At 37.5% G+C, this 15,855-nt stretch overlaps 1 protein-coding gene and 1 pseudogene across 4 annotated transcripts in view; both read right to left on the bottom strand.

Annotated features, from left to right (window-relative positions):
• The window catches only part of PIBF1 (progesterone immunomodulatory binding factor 1), a 233,138-nt gene that overhangs the window by 89,617 nt on the left and 127,666 nt on the right, over window positions 1-15,855 (bottom strand). For all 4 annotated transcript variants that reach the window (XM_012442862.3, XM_012442863.3, XM_012442866.2 and 1 more), the window contains exon 13: window positions 7,740-7,830. In XM_012442862.3, coding sequence (XP_012298285.1) covers window positions 7,740-7,830 — 91 coding nt within the window. The remainder of the gene's footprint in view (window positions 1-7,739; window positions 7,831-15,855) is intronic.
• LOC105710494 (ATP-dependent RNA helicase DDX18-like) lies at window positions 8,492-10,900 on the bottom strand (annotated as a pseudogene).

The raw sequence follows: 15,855 nt of genomic DNA, 5'->3' as shown, positions 1-15,855 counted from the left end.
AATGGTAAGAAAAGGCATACCACTGAGGGATAAAAACTAATACTAACTAATCAGGTGAAAAAGCAGAGAAACAGCATTCTAGGTAGAGGGAAATGCATAAGTAGAGAATGAAGTGCTAGGGAAAATTCTAAGCAGTATAGTATGGATCAGTAATATATGATGCATGGTGAGGGTTGAAGCTAGAGAGGTATAGGCAGAGATATGTTATGAAAAGCCTTGTATGTTTGGATTTTATCCTGAAGTTGGTTAGGCATGACATGATTTGGTCCACACTTGAGAAAGAATACTCTATCAGCAGTGTGCAGAATGGCTTGCAGAAGGAAGAACACTACCGTCATTTAGAAGGTTTTAATAATAATCTAGACCATTGGTCTTCAAAAGCAGTTATGTGCAAAATTATTTGTTGAACTGTGGGAACTTTTATTTACATTTATTTTAATGTTAAATTATCTTAACTTTTCATTTTTTGTGTAGGTTTTATATAATTATGTACATACTATTCATATTTCATAGCATACACATACATAATCTATAAATAAATATGAATACATTTACATATATTGTTGAGTATGTACTCAAGTATTTTCCTAATAAGGACTCGTATCAAAAAGTTTGGAGACCACTGGTCTAGGTCAGCTTTGTCCAATGGAAATATAATGCAATCCACACATGTAACTTAAACTTTTCTAGTAGCCACATTAATAACAGTACAAAGTCCTGACCTCATGAGACACCAAAAAATTAACTAAAATGGATCAAAGACTTAAATACAGAAGCTAAAACTATAAACTTTGAGAAGAAAACATATGAGTAAATCTTCACAAACTTGGATTTAGCAAAGGATTCTCAGGGCAGCAAAAGCATAAGTAACAAGAAAAATGAGATAAACTGGACTAGATCAAAAAATAAAAAATTCTCGGCTTCAAAATGCATCATTAAGAAAGTAAAAAGATTTTAAACATTTGAGTTTTGTCATTAAAAAAAAAAAAGGGCCAGGTGCAGTGGCTCACGTCTGTAATCCCAGCACTTTGGGAGGCTGAGGCAGGCAGATCACGTGAGGTCAGGAGTTTTGAGACTAGCCTGGCCAACATGGTGAAACCCCGTCTCTACTAAAAATACAAAAATTAGCTGGGCATGGTGGTGCGCACCTGTAATTCCAGCTAATTTTTAGGGAGGCCGAGGCAGGAGAATCACTTGAAACTGGGAGGCAGAGGCTGTAGTGAGCCGAGATCGTGCCACTGCACTCCAGCCTGGGCAACAGAGCGAGACTCTGTCTAAAAAAAGAAAGAAAGAAAGAAAAAAGTAAAAAGACAATCTGCAGAATGGAAGAAAAAAATTCTTATCACGTATCAGGTAAGAAACCTGAATCCAGAAAATAAAAAACCGTTACAGTTCAACAATAAATACCTAGTACAAATGAGGTATTTAGAAATTATCTATGGAATGAATGAACTTCTGTTCATTCGTACCTCCTGTTTCTTCATACCCCAACCAATACTGGGCATTGTCAATCTTTGGGAGTTTTGCTTTGGTGAGTGATTTGGTGCTATAGGCGGATCCTTTTTATAAGTCTGGGATCTTAGAAGAGGGAAGCAAAAAAGGTTTATATTCAGATTAGCCAAAACAAACACAGAGGCATACATAAAGACCACATTAGTGACTGGGTGTCACCATTTAGCGTGGCAGGTTAAAGAGCATAACCAAAACATGTAACCAGAAAGTCTTGTTATTTTCAAAACAATCACAACTGAAACAAAAACATTACTTTAGATTTTCATGTTAAGTCAAAGAGAGCCCATTATATTTTAATCGTATAAGCCCTTGTAACTTTCTACAGTTATGTCTCAGATAGAGTTTTAAAAAATAGGGGTGGGTGTGGTGGCTCATGCTTGTAATTCCAGGACTTTGGGAGGCTGAGGTGGGATGATGGCCTGAGACCAGTTCAAGACCAGCCTAGGCAACACAGCAAGACCCTGTCTGTACAAAAAATAAAAAATAAAAAAAAATTAGCCAGGTACAGTGATGCATGCCTGGCTACTCAGGAGGACAGGGAAGGAGTATCGCTTCAGCCCAAGAGTTTGAGTTGAGAGTGAGCTATGATCGCGCCACTGCATTCCAATCTGGGTAACAGAGTGAGATTCTGTCCCATAAAAATAAAATAAAATATTTAGTTATTATTATTTCTATGAAACTTCCAAAATGTGAGTAACCTTATAATGTGTTTAAAAGATATTTTTAAGAGTCATTTTTCAAACTAGAAAAACTGTGCAACTACTTTATAGGAAATTGGATTTACAATATTATGTCTTAAGAAATGGACTGATATTAAAGAAAGTGAATCTCAAAACTAGTTTCATGTTTGAGGGGTATCCCAACTGATTATTTCAAAAGGCTTCTGTACAATTTTAAAACAATGTTGTCTTAAATGAAAACTCAAATTGTACCTAGTAAAAGATTTCAGAACCCTGGCTTTTCCTCTAAAATTAACTATGTAATTTACTTTAAGAACACATCAATTGGTGTAACAACCTAGCACTTACTGAAGATCTACTCTGGGTCAGGTATTTCACATCCATTTTCTCATTTTAATTTTGTGGTATTGCCTGGGTAGCAACAGGCAACTAATATTTTTCAGTAACTATAAAATTTATTAATGAAATATAGCACTCAAAAACAGAAGTCCTAAAAATTAACATTTTGGATTACCATTAAAAATGATATTTCTGAAGAATATCCAATGACATAAGAAAATGTTTAGAATGGAATTCTATATAATAAACTATTAAGTTACAAGCAATAATATCCTAAATAAGTAAGAAACTATATGTATCTGTATACATTACTAAATGGTTATTTTGGATGGTAGGATTACCAATAATTTTCTAATTTTATAAAATAAACATGGCTGGGTGCAGTGGCTCAAGCCTGTAATCCTAGTGCTTTGTGAGGGCGAGGCAGGCAGATTGCCTGAGTTTAGGAGTTCGAGATTACTTGAGACCACCCTGGGTTACGTGGCGAAATTCCGTCTCTACTAAAAATACAAAAACTAGCCGGGTGTGGTGGCAGGCGCCTGTAATTCAAGCTACTCGGGAGGCTGAGGCAGGAGAATTGCTTAAACCTAGGAGGCGGATGTGGCAGTGAGCCAAGATCATGCCACTGCACTCCAGCCTGGGTAACAGAGCAAGACTGCATCTCTAAGAAGTAAAAATAAAAACAGACATTACTTTTATAGTAAATCAAAAACCTCCCTCCAATTAAATGTTACCCTAAAATATCTAATTCTGGTTGTTGAATATATAATATTTTAAATAAAATTTAATATGAATGGAATCTATTGTGTAGTACTTGGAAACTTTAATATATTTTGGTATAGGCTGATGCACAACGAAAACTTTATTTTGCAAATATTTCACTTACTGTTCTGACTGAGTTATCATTCACCTTAAGTTTCCACTGATTTTCTTTTCTTTTTTTTTTTTTTTTCTGAGATGGAGTTTCGCTCTTGTTACCCAGGCTGGAGTGCAATGGCGAGATCTCAGCTCACCGCAACCTCCGCCTCCTGGGTTCAAGCAATTCTCCTGCCTCAGCCTCCTGAGTAGCTGGGATTACAGGTGCATGCCACCATGCCCAGCTAATTTTTGTATTTTTAGTAGAGACGGGGTTTCACCTTGTTGACCAGGATGGTCTTGATCTCTTGACCTTGTGATCTACCTGCCTTGGCCTCCCAAAGTGCTGGGATTATAGGCGTGAGCAACCGTGCCCGGCCTCATTTTCTTTTCTTTTTTTGAGAGATAGGAGTCTCTATGTTGCCCAGGCTGGAGTGCAGTGGGTAGTCACAGGTGAAATTACAGTGTACTACAGCTTCAAACTCCTGGTCTCAAGTGATCCTTCTGCCTCAGCCTCCCCAGAAGCTGGGATTACAGGTGCATGCCACTACGTCTGGCTCCAATCCTTTAATTTCAAATGTGAAGGATTAAATATAATTCTCTCAAATATTATACTGTTTTTATCTCAAATAAACATAAAAAGAGCACAAAGCCAACTGCCTTCTTTACAAATATCCATTATAAACTCAAGTGTGGACTTTGCAAACTTCAGAAATGTGTCAGACTCTAAACTGGGATCTTCAGTACTACTGATCAATTTTGTGCATACAGTAAGCACTCAATAAAAGTTGTTGAGGCCGGGCGCGGTGGCTCAAGCCTGTAATCCCAGCACTTTGGGAGGCCAAGGCGGGTGGATCACAAGGTCAAGAGATCGAGACCATCCTGGTCAACATGGTGAAACCCCGTCTCTACTAATACAAAAAAAATTAGCTGGGCATGGTGGCACATGCCTGTAATCCCAGCTACTCAGGAGGCTGAGGCAGGAGAACTGCCTGAACCCAGGAGGCGGAGGCTGCGGTGAGCCGAGATTGCGCCATTGCACTCCAGCCTGGGTATCAAGAGCGAAACTCCGTCTCAAAAAAAAAAAAAAAAAAGTTGTTGAATGCATGAAGGAATGCATAAATGTTTTCTTTAGATATCTAGCCTTACTTTCCCATCATTCAGCTTAGATGACCTGAGAAGCACTTCCTCAAAATAACCCTCTGGCTCACCATGAGAAGAATGCCTGGCACCAGCTGGCCAGGGATATTAATAGCATGCCCATTAGGCACATGTTCAAGGCACAGAGATAGCTCAGTGATAGAATCTTTAGAATATTTGGACAGTTAACATTATTTAGAATATGAATTCAGTTGTGGTTCCTTAAATTTTCACTTTACATTAAAAGCCAACCTTTATTTTTCAAAATTCTTAAAAAAATAGTAAGATGCAACAGAAATAATTGCTTGCAATTTTGAAAAAAACTCAGTATTTGGGGCTAAGAAAAGCAAACTTCTAACACTAAAACTCTTTCTTTTTTTTTTTTTTGGAGACAGGGTCTCACTTTGTTACCCAGGCTGAAGTGGAGGGGGACAATCACGGTTCACTGCTGCCTGGACCTCGTGGGCTTGGGTGATCCTCCCAACTCAGCCTCCTGGGTAGGGTAGCTGGGACTACAGGCACATGTCCCCATGTTTAGCTAAGTTTTTGTATTTTTTGTAGAGATGGGTTTTCGCCATGTTGCCCAGGCTGTTCTCAAACTCCTGGACTCAAGCAATCTGCCTTCCTTGGCCTCCCAAAGTGCTGGGAATACAGGCGTGAGTCACTGCATCTGGCCCTATTTTTTCTTGTAACAAAGATTCTTTTGAAAGATTCAGAAGCCAAAATAAAGAAGAGAATGTGACATTTCCCTTTAAATTTCAATTTTTAGTATTTTGTTTATCATTTACCACTGATAAATCTCTTACCCACGAAACTATGTTCTATTCTTCCTTAGGTAACATCAGATTCAGAAAAAGATATGCTGAAAATTATAAAATATCCTAGGTTACCTGTTGTGACTTTTGGAGAAAATGGGATGAGAATGATTTTTAAAAATGATACATTATTTAGAAATATCTGAATCCTCACCAGACAGAATTAAACATTCCAGCTACAAATTGATACTTTCTATTCATATAGCCTTGATCAAAATTTGGCATACATTTAAGTTTAACTGGTAAGAGCCGTAAGTTCTAGGCATCTCTTCCTTGCTTTTCATAAAGTGGTCTATATCCTACATCACTTTTTTTTTAATTCACCACTATATTAATGAGGATACATTATTTTAGACAGCCATACAGACATTCCATTTTCTGAGTCATCACTTAAAAGTTTCTACACAAGTATCAGAGTTAAGATGGTTTTTCTTAGCATATAATGTCTCTAAATGTCTAAATCAGTTCATGTTTTAAAGCAGCTCTGAATTCTCAAATGCTCAGATGAAGAAACAATTTTACTAGGTACCCTGCACTGACATAGTGAAAAATAAAAAAGAATAAGATGTAGTCGGCAGGGCATGGTGGCTCACACCTGTAATCCCAGCACTTTGGGAGGCCAAAGCGGGCAGATCACTTGAGGTCAGGAGTTTGAGACTAGCCTGGCCAATATGGTGAAACCTAGTCTCCACTAAAAATACAAACATTAGCTGGGCATGGTGGCACATGCCTGTAATCCCAGCTATTCAGGAGGCTGAGACAGGAGAATCACTTGAATCTGGGAGGTGGAGGTTGCAGTGAGCCAAGATTGTGCCACTGCCCTCTAGCCTGGGCAACACAGTGAGACTCTCTGGCAAAAAAAAAAAACAGATGTAGTTGCTAGGCCGGGCGTGGTGGATCACTCCTGTGTTCCCAGCACTTTGGAGGGCCGAGGAGGGTGGATTACTTGAGGCCAGTAGTTTGAGACCAGCCTGGCCAACATGGTGAAACCCTGTCTCTACTAAAAATACAAAAATTAGCTGGGTGTGGTGGTGCACGCCTACAGTCCCAGCTACCTGGGAGACTGAGACAGAAGAATTGCTTGAACCTGGGAGATAGGTTGCAGTGAGCCTAGACTGTGCCACTGCACTCAGGGTCTGGGCAACAGAGTGAGACTTCGTCTCAAGAAAAAAAAAAAAAGATGAAGTTGCTGACCTTGAAGAACTTTCCATCTAGATAGGTAAATTACACAGAAAATGATAGCTAATGAGATAAGACAAATGCTCTACTGTGTGGTACAGAGAAAACAGATGTTTTATAGGCAGAGAAATAGAGAGGTACATCCATCTGCATTTGGGGTAGAGAGGCAAATAAGGCTGGAGAGGTAGGGCTATATTATGGAGGTGCTTGGAAGTCTGAAAGAAACATTCAGATTTGATGGATTTGATGTGGTAGTGAATGGGGCAGTGAGATGGTTTTGCAAATAGGATAAATTTTGGTGAGAGAGAGGAGTTAGGAATAAAAATCAGGCAGGTCAACTGGAAATCCAATTAATATAGGTACAATTTTCTGTTAGTGTACAGTTGTCTGTTGGTATTTGTGGAATGACTGATTCCAGTGTACACTCCCTACCTCCCGTGGATACCAAAATCCATGAGTGTTCAAGTACCTCATATACAATTGGCATAATATTTGCATATAACCCACGCATACCCTCCCATATACTTTAAATCATCTCTAGATTACTTATAATACTTAACAAAATGTAAATGCTATATAAATAACTGTACTGTGTTAAGAAATAATGACAAGAAAAAAAGTCTGCACACATTTAGCATAGATGCAACCATCCATTATTTTCTCAAATATTTTGGTCAGCAGTTGGTTGAATTCACACATGCAAAACCCATGGATATAGAGGGCTGACTGTACTTTTAAGCTGTATTTCACAAGATAACAGTGGATATTCCAAATATTCTCTTGGTTTTCACAAAGCCTTTAATATTTTCAATCACAACATATGCATTAATTCCATATCACTTTCCCTAACATGTATGTCAAGGAATGTAGGCAGGTGAATAAAAATGAGAGAAAGAAAAAAGAAGCATAATGAATTTTAATCTGAATATTGTTGATACAAAGCATTTGTAGCTCATCTGAAATTAATGTGAAAATAAAAACAAGGTCCTTATCATCAAATCTAATTCTACAGAAATTCTAATGTACACTGCAATTCTACAAACCATTAAATTCATTTAAATATATATGAAATACATGATTATTACTTACTGTTTTATTTTGTGAGAAATTTAATATTTATGCATAGTAAGAATAAAGGACTTTGTCACTGAACACAGTACACCATCAGAAAGCAAAAATGTAATTACATTTAGCTTAAATAAATATATACTGATTTTACCTTTGCTTTAGTCGTCTTTTGGCTGTTGTGGGAACATTAGCACCATAGCCATAGGAAAAAAGAACTCTTTCTGCCTCTTCTTCATTTTCAACTGGAAAATATTAAAGTGTATAATGTGAAATAACTTTTTTTCCTTTAAAAAACATGGTAGTAGTGAAAATAAAAGAGGTTATAATAATGAATTAGGGAGCATAAAAACATTAGAAAGGGCTAAAGTAACCTTACACAGCCCATTTGTAAGTAGAAGCATATCCTCGCTTGAATTTGCTCCATTATTTTTGAAATGTATAAGGGATTGCACATCATACCACGTTAGATTTTCCTGTTAAAAAGTATAATAATACCTATATTATTCTGAAGGACTCAAAGGTTTTTGCATGTAATATGTAATATAACAAAAAAAAATCAAAGTCATTAATTCTCTTCTTGATAATAACTTTTAAATTAAGACAAATATTCATTATTATTATTTTAAAGGTACAAAAAGTATTAAAACAGTAACATACATCTGTGTGTCTGAGGGAGGGATATTTAAAATTAAAATATATAATCATAAGAAAGATTAGATATTCCTTGCTCTGTCCTTGGGCAACCAAGAAAATAAAGCCTGTTTTATGTCTCAAAAATAAAAGAGAGACTTGATAGAAGTAATATAGTGCTCAGTGGTTGCAACTCAAGTCAATTTATACTCTTGTTAGATAAGTCCAAATTCTAAAGGCTACAAAAACTCTGTTAAATCAAGGGGGAAAAAATTCACTTTAGGACAAAGTTATTCAGGATGAAAGAAAAGCATGTCTTTAGTGAGAGAACTGCCTGCTGTCGGGTGATTTCTTGCTAATGTGTTTAAAGATTTTGGACTTCTCGACTTTTTTGTCTTTTTGGTAGCCAAATCCACCACTGCCTCCGCACTTTTTCTGCTTGCCTTCATTGCTGTTGATGTTCAGATCAACAAAGGGAGGCACCTTGAAACCAAATGACAGAGCAACTTGAGGCAAATTAAAGCTACTAACATTAAAGATCTGTTTCAGAGAATGGGAATCACAGGCGCATATGTACGACTTATATGCTTCCCGGGCTGACTTATGAAGAAAGTAGTTCTTTTCAATCAGTTTCTCAAGCTGAGACTGAATGTCAGAAATTTTAGACCAGAAGAAGTCAAATTCACTTAATGGAACCTTGGATTGTTTCAAATAGCGAAGAAAACCCAATTCTTCTGGGTGCAAAATGAGCAAGGCATACCTTCTCCCATTTAGGCCTCTGGCTGTTCTACCCACACAATGAATATATTCCTTAGGGTCATCGGTGGGGGGGTCATGCTGAACAATCCAGTCAACTTCAGGAATGTCCAGTTCTCTCATTGCCACATCTGTATACAATATTGTTCCCGAATCTGCATTGCAGAACTGGAAGAATGCGGTTGTACGCTTATTTTGCTTTTGCTTTCCATGAATGGCCAACACGGGCAAATCGATGTAGTTCAGCAACTCATAGTGGTATTTCACAGACATACAAGATGAAAAGAAGACCATGAGCTTCTTCTTTCGGTTCTTCTTGAGCAATGTAAAGAGCAGAAGGAATCTCTTTTCAGAAGGACAAACAACATATCCCTGCTCAAGACCATCCACTGTTGCATTAGCTTTATCATTATCAACACCAACATACAATGGCTCCTTTTTCAGAGAAATCCTTGCCAGGTCTTCAACTTTTCGAGTTTGGGTGGCAGAAAAGAGCATAGTCTGTCAACGTGTTGGCAAAAGTTTAACAATTTGCTTTAATTCCTCTTCAAATCCAACATCCAAGATATGATCAGCTTCATCAATGACCAGACACTGCAGGTTTTTATACATAAACCCTGGGGTATTCTGCATATGGTCCAGCAGAGGGCCTGGTGTGGCCACAATGATGTTGATCCCATTATCAAGTTTCTGTGCTTCAGCATATCTGTTACTGCCACCCATTATCAACCCATAGGTATGCACGTGGTGAATCATTAGCTCCTTAAGGACACCAAAAGTTTGCATGGCTAGTTCTCCAGTAGGTGAGAGAATAAGGACTCCCATTCCATTCCTGGGCATGAACTTTAACTTAACAATGAGTTCAACTGCAGGGATGTGAAAAGCCAGGGTTTTACCACTGCCTGTTTTTGCAGCTGCTAGAAGAGCCCTGCCTACCAGAAGTGGTCTGTTACTTTAATGTTGAATTGCAGTCATGTTTGTAAAACCCATTTCTTTTACTGCCTTCAGTAAAAGAAATGACAAAATTGACAAAATTACATAGAGAAACAAATGAAGTATCCTCAAAAGCTCTAGGCAGTCCCAGGGACAAGCTGGGCACCTCACTGTCATCTTCATCATTATCTGGCTTTTCCACATTATTTTCTGTTTCTTTAGGAGTCTCGGCACTTTCTCCTTCAGATTCTCCTTTGTTTTTGGTGTTTGCTTTTTTTTGTAACAGGCCCAGCTTCATTCACCATTTTTCTCTTTTTCTTCTTCTTTTTCTTTTTTGATTCTGAATTGGGAGACTGCATTGCTGCTTCTCCATTGGTAAATACGGTGGATTTCTGGGGAGATTTTTTAACTTTTATATTTTCCACTGCTTCTTGAGACACATCTCCATTTTGAGCTTCTGACAGGCCCACATTCATAGAATGTTTTGATTTTTTAACCTTTCTACCTCCCATTGTTTCTTCAGACACATCTCCATTTTCAGTTTCTGATAGAGTCAGATTTGAGGCCCCCTGCAACTTTAGGTTCCGCTGCTGCAACTTTAGGTTCTGTTTCTTGATCTTCTCGTGCAGGAGTTTCATCGGCAGGTGAGACATGCTGTCCAAGAAGTGCCTAGACCACCGCGCCACTCAGTACAGCTGCTCAATTATCTGGGCTGACATTACTTCAAATATTCATTATTTTATCAGAACAATTTTATTTTGATTTGCAACAATAAAATTATGTACTTATGTATGTTACTCTATTAAAAACTGTGCAGCTCAATTAGGAAATGAGGAAGTCAAATTGTATCTATTTGCAGAGGACACAACTATATATTTAGAATACCCCATCGTCTCAGCCCAAAATCTCCTGAAACTGATAAGCAACTTCAGCAAAGTCTCAGGATATAAAATCAATGTGAAAAAATCCCAAGCATTCTTATACACCAATAACAGACTTAAAGAGAGCCAAATCAAGAATGAACTACCATTCACAATTGCTACAAAGAGAATAAAACACCTAGGAATACAACTAACAAAGGATGTAAAGGACCTCTTCAAGGAGAACTACAAACCACTGCTCAACGAAGTAAGAGAGGACACAAACAGATGGAAAAACATTCCATGCTCCTAGTTAGGAAGAATCAATATTGTGAAAATGGCCATACTGCCCAAAGTAATTTGTAGATTCAACACTAACCCCATCAAGCTACCTATGACCTTCTTCACAGAAAGGGAAAAAAGCCACCTTAAACTTCATATGGAACCAAAAGAGAGCCCATATAGCCAAGACAATTCTAAGCTAAAAGAACAAAGCTGGAGGTATCACACTATCTAACTTCAAACTATACTACAAGGCTACAGTAATCAAAACAGCATGGTACTGGTACCAAAACAGAGATATAGACCAATGGAACAGAACAGAGGCCTTGGAGGCAATGCCACACAACTACGACCATCTGATCTTTGACAAACCTGACAAAAACAAGCAATGGGGAAAGGATTCCCTGTTTAATAAATGGTGTTGGGAAAAGTGGCTAGCCATGTGCAGAGAGCAGAAACTGGACCCCTTCCTGACACCTTACACTAAAATTAACTCCAGATGGATTAAAGACTTAAACATAAGACCTAACACCATAAAAACCTTAGAAGAAAACCTAGGCAAAACCATTCAGGACACAGGCATAGGCAAGGACTTCATGACAAAAATACCAAAAGCAATGGCAACAAAAGCCAAAATAGACAAATGTGATCTAATTGAACTCCAGAGCTTCTGTACAGCAAAATAAACAATAATTAGAGTGAATCGGCAACCAACAGAATGGGGAAAAATTTTTGCAACCCACCCATCTGACAAAGGGTTAATATCCAGAATCTCTAAAGAACTAAAACAGATTTACAAGAAAAAAAAATAAACAAACCCAAAAGAAGACATATATAAGGCCAAAAAACATATGAAAAAATGCTCATCATCATTGGTCATTAGAGAAATGCAAATCAAAACCACACTGAGATACCATCTCACGCCAGTTAGAATGGCGATCATTAAAAAATCTGGAGAAAACAGATGCTAGAGAGGATGTGGAGAAATAAGAACACTTTTACACTGCTGGGGGGAGTGTAAATTAGTTCAACTATTGTGGAAGACAGTGTGGCGATTCCTTAAGGATCTAGAAATAGAAATTCCATTTGACCCAGCAATCCCATTACTAGGTATATACCCAAAGGATTATAAATCATTCTATTATAAAGAGAAATGCACACATATATTCATTGTGGCACTGTTTACAATAGCAAAGACCTGGAACCAACCCAAATGCCCATCAATGATAGACTGGACAAGGAAAATGTGGCACATATACACCATGGAATACTATGCAGCCATAAAAAATGATGAGTTTGTGTCCTTTGTAGGGACATGGATGAATCTGGAAATCATCATTCTGTGCAAAGTGACACAAGAACAGAAAATCAAACACTGCATGTTTTCACTCATAGGCAGGTGTTGAACAATGAGAACACATGGAAACAGGGAGGGGAGTATTACACACTGGGGTCTGTTGGGGGAGGCTAGTGGGGGGTGAGGAGGTTGGGGAGGGATGTGAGATATAGGTGATGGGGGGATGGAGGCAGCAAGCCAACTTGCCATTATTTACCTATGCAATGATCGTGCACGATCTGCACATGTACCCCAGAACCTAAAGTACAATTAAAAAAAAAACAACAACAACAAAAAAAAAAACTGTGCAGCTCTAAGCATGTATTGATGGCCTCAGTTTCTTTTCAATGTAAAAAAATTCTGTGAAAATAATTTACTTTTAAATTCTGCTATTGTCACACCACTTCCAAAAAAGGAATTTTAACTAACAGGTTAACATCTTCTGGGTAAAAAATTGAAATGCAATGACATTTTACTGCCAGTTGGGATTAAAAAATATTTCTTTTTTTTTTTTTGAGACAGAGTTTCGCTCTTGTTGCCCAGGCTGGAGTGCAATGATGCAATCTCTGCTCACTGCAACCTCTGCCTCCCGGGTTCAAGCGACTCTCCTGCCCCAGCCTCAGTATCTGGGATTACAGGTGTCTGCCACCACGCCCTGCTAATTTTCTTGTATTTTCAGTAGTGACAGGGTTTTGCCATGTTGGCCAGGCTGGTCTTGAACTCCTGACCCCAGGTGATCTGCCTGCCTTAGCCTCCCAAAGTGCTGGGATTACAGGTGTGAGCTACTGTGCCCAGCTAAAAAATATTTCATCACACAAAAAAAATCCCAAAAACCAAAAAAAGCATTTCATCAAAGGGTACAGTTTTAATAGATCATTAAAGCAATGACATATAAAAACTTTTATAATATTATTTATCAGCAACCATTATTTAAATGTTAAAAAGATAAACCACTTTCAGGAATATTTCAGAATTAAAACAAAGCCACATGTTTTACAACCATTATGATGTTTCATTATCTGCATGACTATCAATGTAATATGCATACATTTGTTGATTGGCCCTTCTGTAGTAAAGATTTTAGAAACATTCATTAACTTTTTTCCTATCTTTTAAGGTGAATCAGGGTTAGCTTTCTGAGGAAGAATTATTAGTTGTGAGAGACACATGGAAGAGATGAATGCATGCCATTACCAATACTATGATCAGCTATCAGATAAGTTCAGATCCAAGATGAGTTCTCCAAATCAGCTCTACTAAACTAGAGCTAACATTTAGATATGTCACTGACACTTGTCTCCCCTTAATAGTTCTAAATGCAGGGGATAGAGGGGTAAATTTAGTTCATATCTCAAAAATCCATTGGTTAGATATTAATGGACATGCTAAATATGAGTTTAATACTTAATGGATTAATAAATCATGGGATAACTATTCTAGCAGGGATTAATTACAGAAACAATGTATTATATAAAGTGGTAAATGCTACTAAAGAGACCTGAACAACGTGTCTTAGAAGCAGAGCACAGAACAACTGCATCTGAGTGCCACTATTTCCCACGGTACAAGGTATAAGGTAGGTATGAGGAGATCGAGATTCAGAAGAGAAGTGCATGTGCAGAAGCATAGACTTGTAAGGTATGTGAAGTTTTAGTAATTGTGAGGAAAGTGGCGAATTTGGTCTGGAGAACGGTGGTAGCAGAAAGGTAGACTTAGTTTCAACAGTGAATGATACTAAAGTCTTGTTTGCCAGGCTAAGTAGTCTGGATTTTATTCTACAGTCAACAAGAAACTATAATACAAGGTGGTGGCATGACCAATTGATTTTTGTTATTGATGCAGACATTATTTTAAAAATTCCAATAATGGGAAAGAGGATGGCTTAGAATAGTGGCCCAGAGAATTCCTAACAAGTTATAATAATAACAGTTGAGACCTAGTCCATAACAGCAGTGGAGAAAAGAACTTGGATTCTAGACAATTGAGCAGGTGTGGGAGTGAGATGAGGCACTCTAGATAGAATGAAGGAGGAATAAAGGTTGACGAAAGCTAGTAGAGTGATTAAAGTTTACTAACAGAAGAAAAACACAGTCGGTCGTCCTTTGGTATCCCTGGGGCACTGGTTCCAGGAACTCTGAGGATACCAAACTCCACAGATGATTAAGCCTGTATATAAAATGGTGTGTATCTGTATATAACATATGTACACCTTCCCATACATTTTAAACATGTCTGGATCACTTGTAATACCTAACACAATGTACATACTATATATATAGCTGTTATACTATATTTAAAAAGATGTACTTTTTAAATTGTTATTGTTTTCTCCCCAATATTTTCAATCCATAGTTGATTAAATCTGAGATGCAGAATCTGCTAATACAGTGAGCAACTTGTACAGGAAAATTAGTAAGTTTCAGGGAAGAAAGAGGAAATGCAAATAATGTTAAATTTTCAGCTGTGCATGGTGGCTCATACCTATAATCCTAGCATTATGGGAGGCCAAGGCAGGAGGATTCCTTGAGGCCAGGAGTTTGGGACCAGTCTGGGCAACACAGTGGGACCCTGTCTCTACAAAAAGTAATTAGGCACAATGGAATGTGCCTGTAGTCCCAGATACCTGGGAGGCTGAGGTAGGAGGATCACTTGAGCCCAGGAGTTTGAGACTGCAGTGAGCTATGATCGCACCACTGTGCTCTAGCCTGGGCAACAGAGTGACACCCTGTCTCTAACTATAGAAATTTAGCCTATTGATAGTAATTGAAGTTGTGGAAAGGGATAAGATTATCCAGAAAATAAACAAGCAAAGGCAGATGATTCAAGAAGCAAAGAGAAGAGAGTTCTGAGAAATTAGACAAATGCCTAGTGGAGGTTATAAGTAGGATGAGGATGTGTAGCAGGTAACTGAATTTAACAACTAGAAATGTAGGTTTTCTTTTTTTTTTCTAATTTGAGTTTATTTAGTTTTTGTGCAATACATGTACTTTCAACAACTTGCAATATTTGAAAGCTAAATTCCTCAAATATCCAAATAATACTTATTTGATTACAGAAAGCAATACAAGTATAAATAGGATAATTTGCTGTGGTTACACCTTAATAAATGAAGCCTAACAGTCTTCATGTCAGTTGAAATTCTCAATTAAATGGCAAGCCTTTGAAAATTGTACACAATGTAGTAATAAAAAAGTCTGTGCTCATTTCTTTCAAATTTTGGTTAATCAGTAAGTATTCATTAAATAAGGATAAGATGTATTCTAGTTTCCAATGTGAATGGACAGAGAACTGAAAGTTATTGATCTTACAGTATGTCTATTTTATTTGAAGTTGGTTTAGACAGTAGAACAAAAATTAATTTCTGTATTTTTTCTGAAGCTTTTAAGAAAACATTTATACAAATGGGCACACTGAAAAACCTGTACAGTATACATCCCTATACTCAACATCTGGAATTTTTTTTTTTAGAC

This window comes from Aotus nancymaae, unplaced genomic scaffold (assembly GCF_030222135.1).
Source record: "Aotus nancymaae isolate 86718 unplaced genomic scaffold, 86718_ANA_hifiasm-v0.15.2.pri h1tg000088l, whole genome shotgun sequence".
In the NCBI taxonomy this organism is placed as follows: domain Eukaryota; kingdom Metazoa; phylum Chordata; class Mammalia; order Primates; family Aotidae; genus Aotus; species Aotus nancymaae.
The sequence above is the reverse complement of the archived record's forward strand: the minus strand, read 5'-3'. Positions and strand labels throughout refer to the sequence as shown.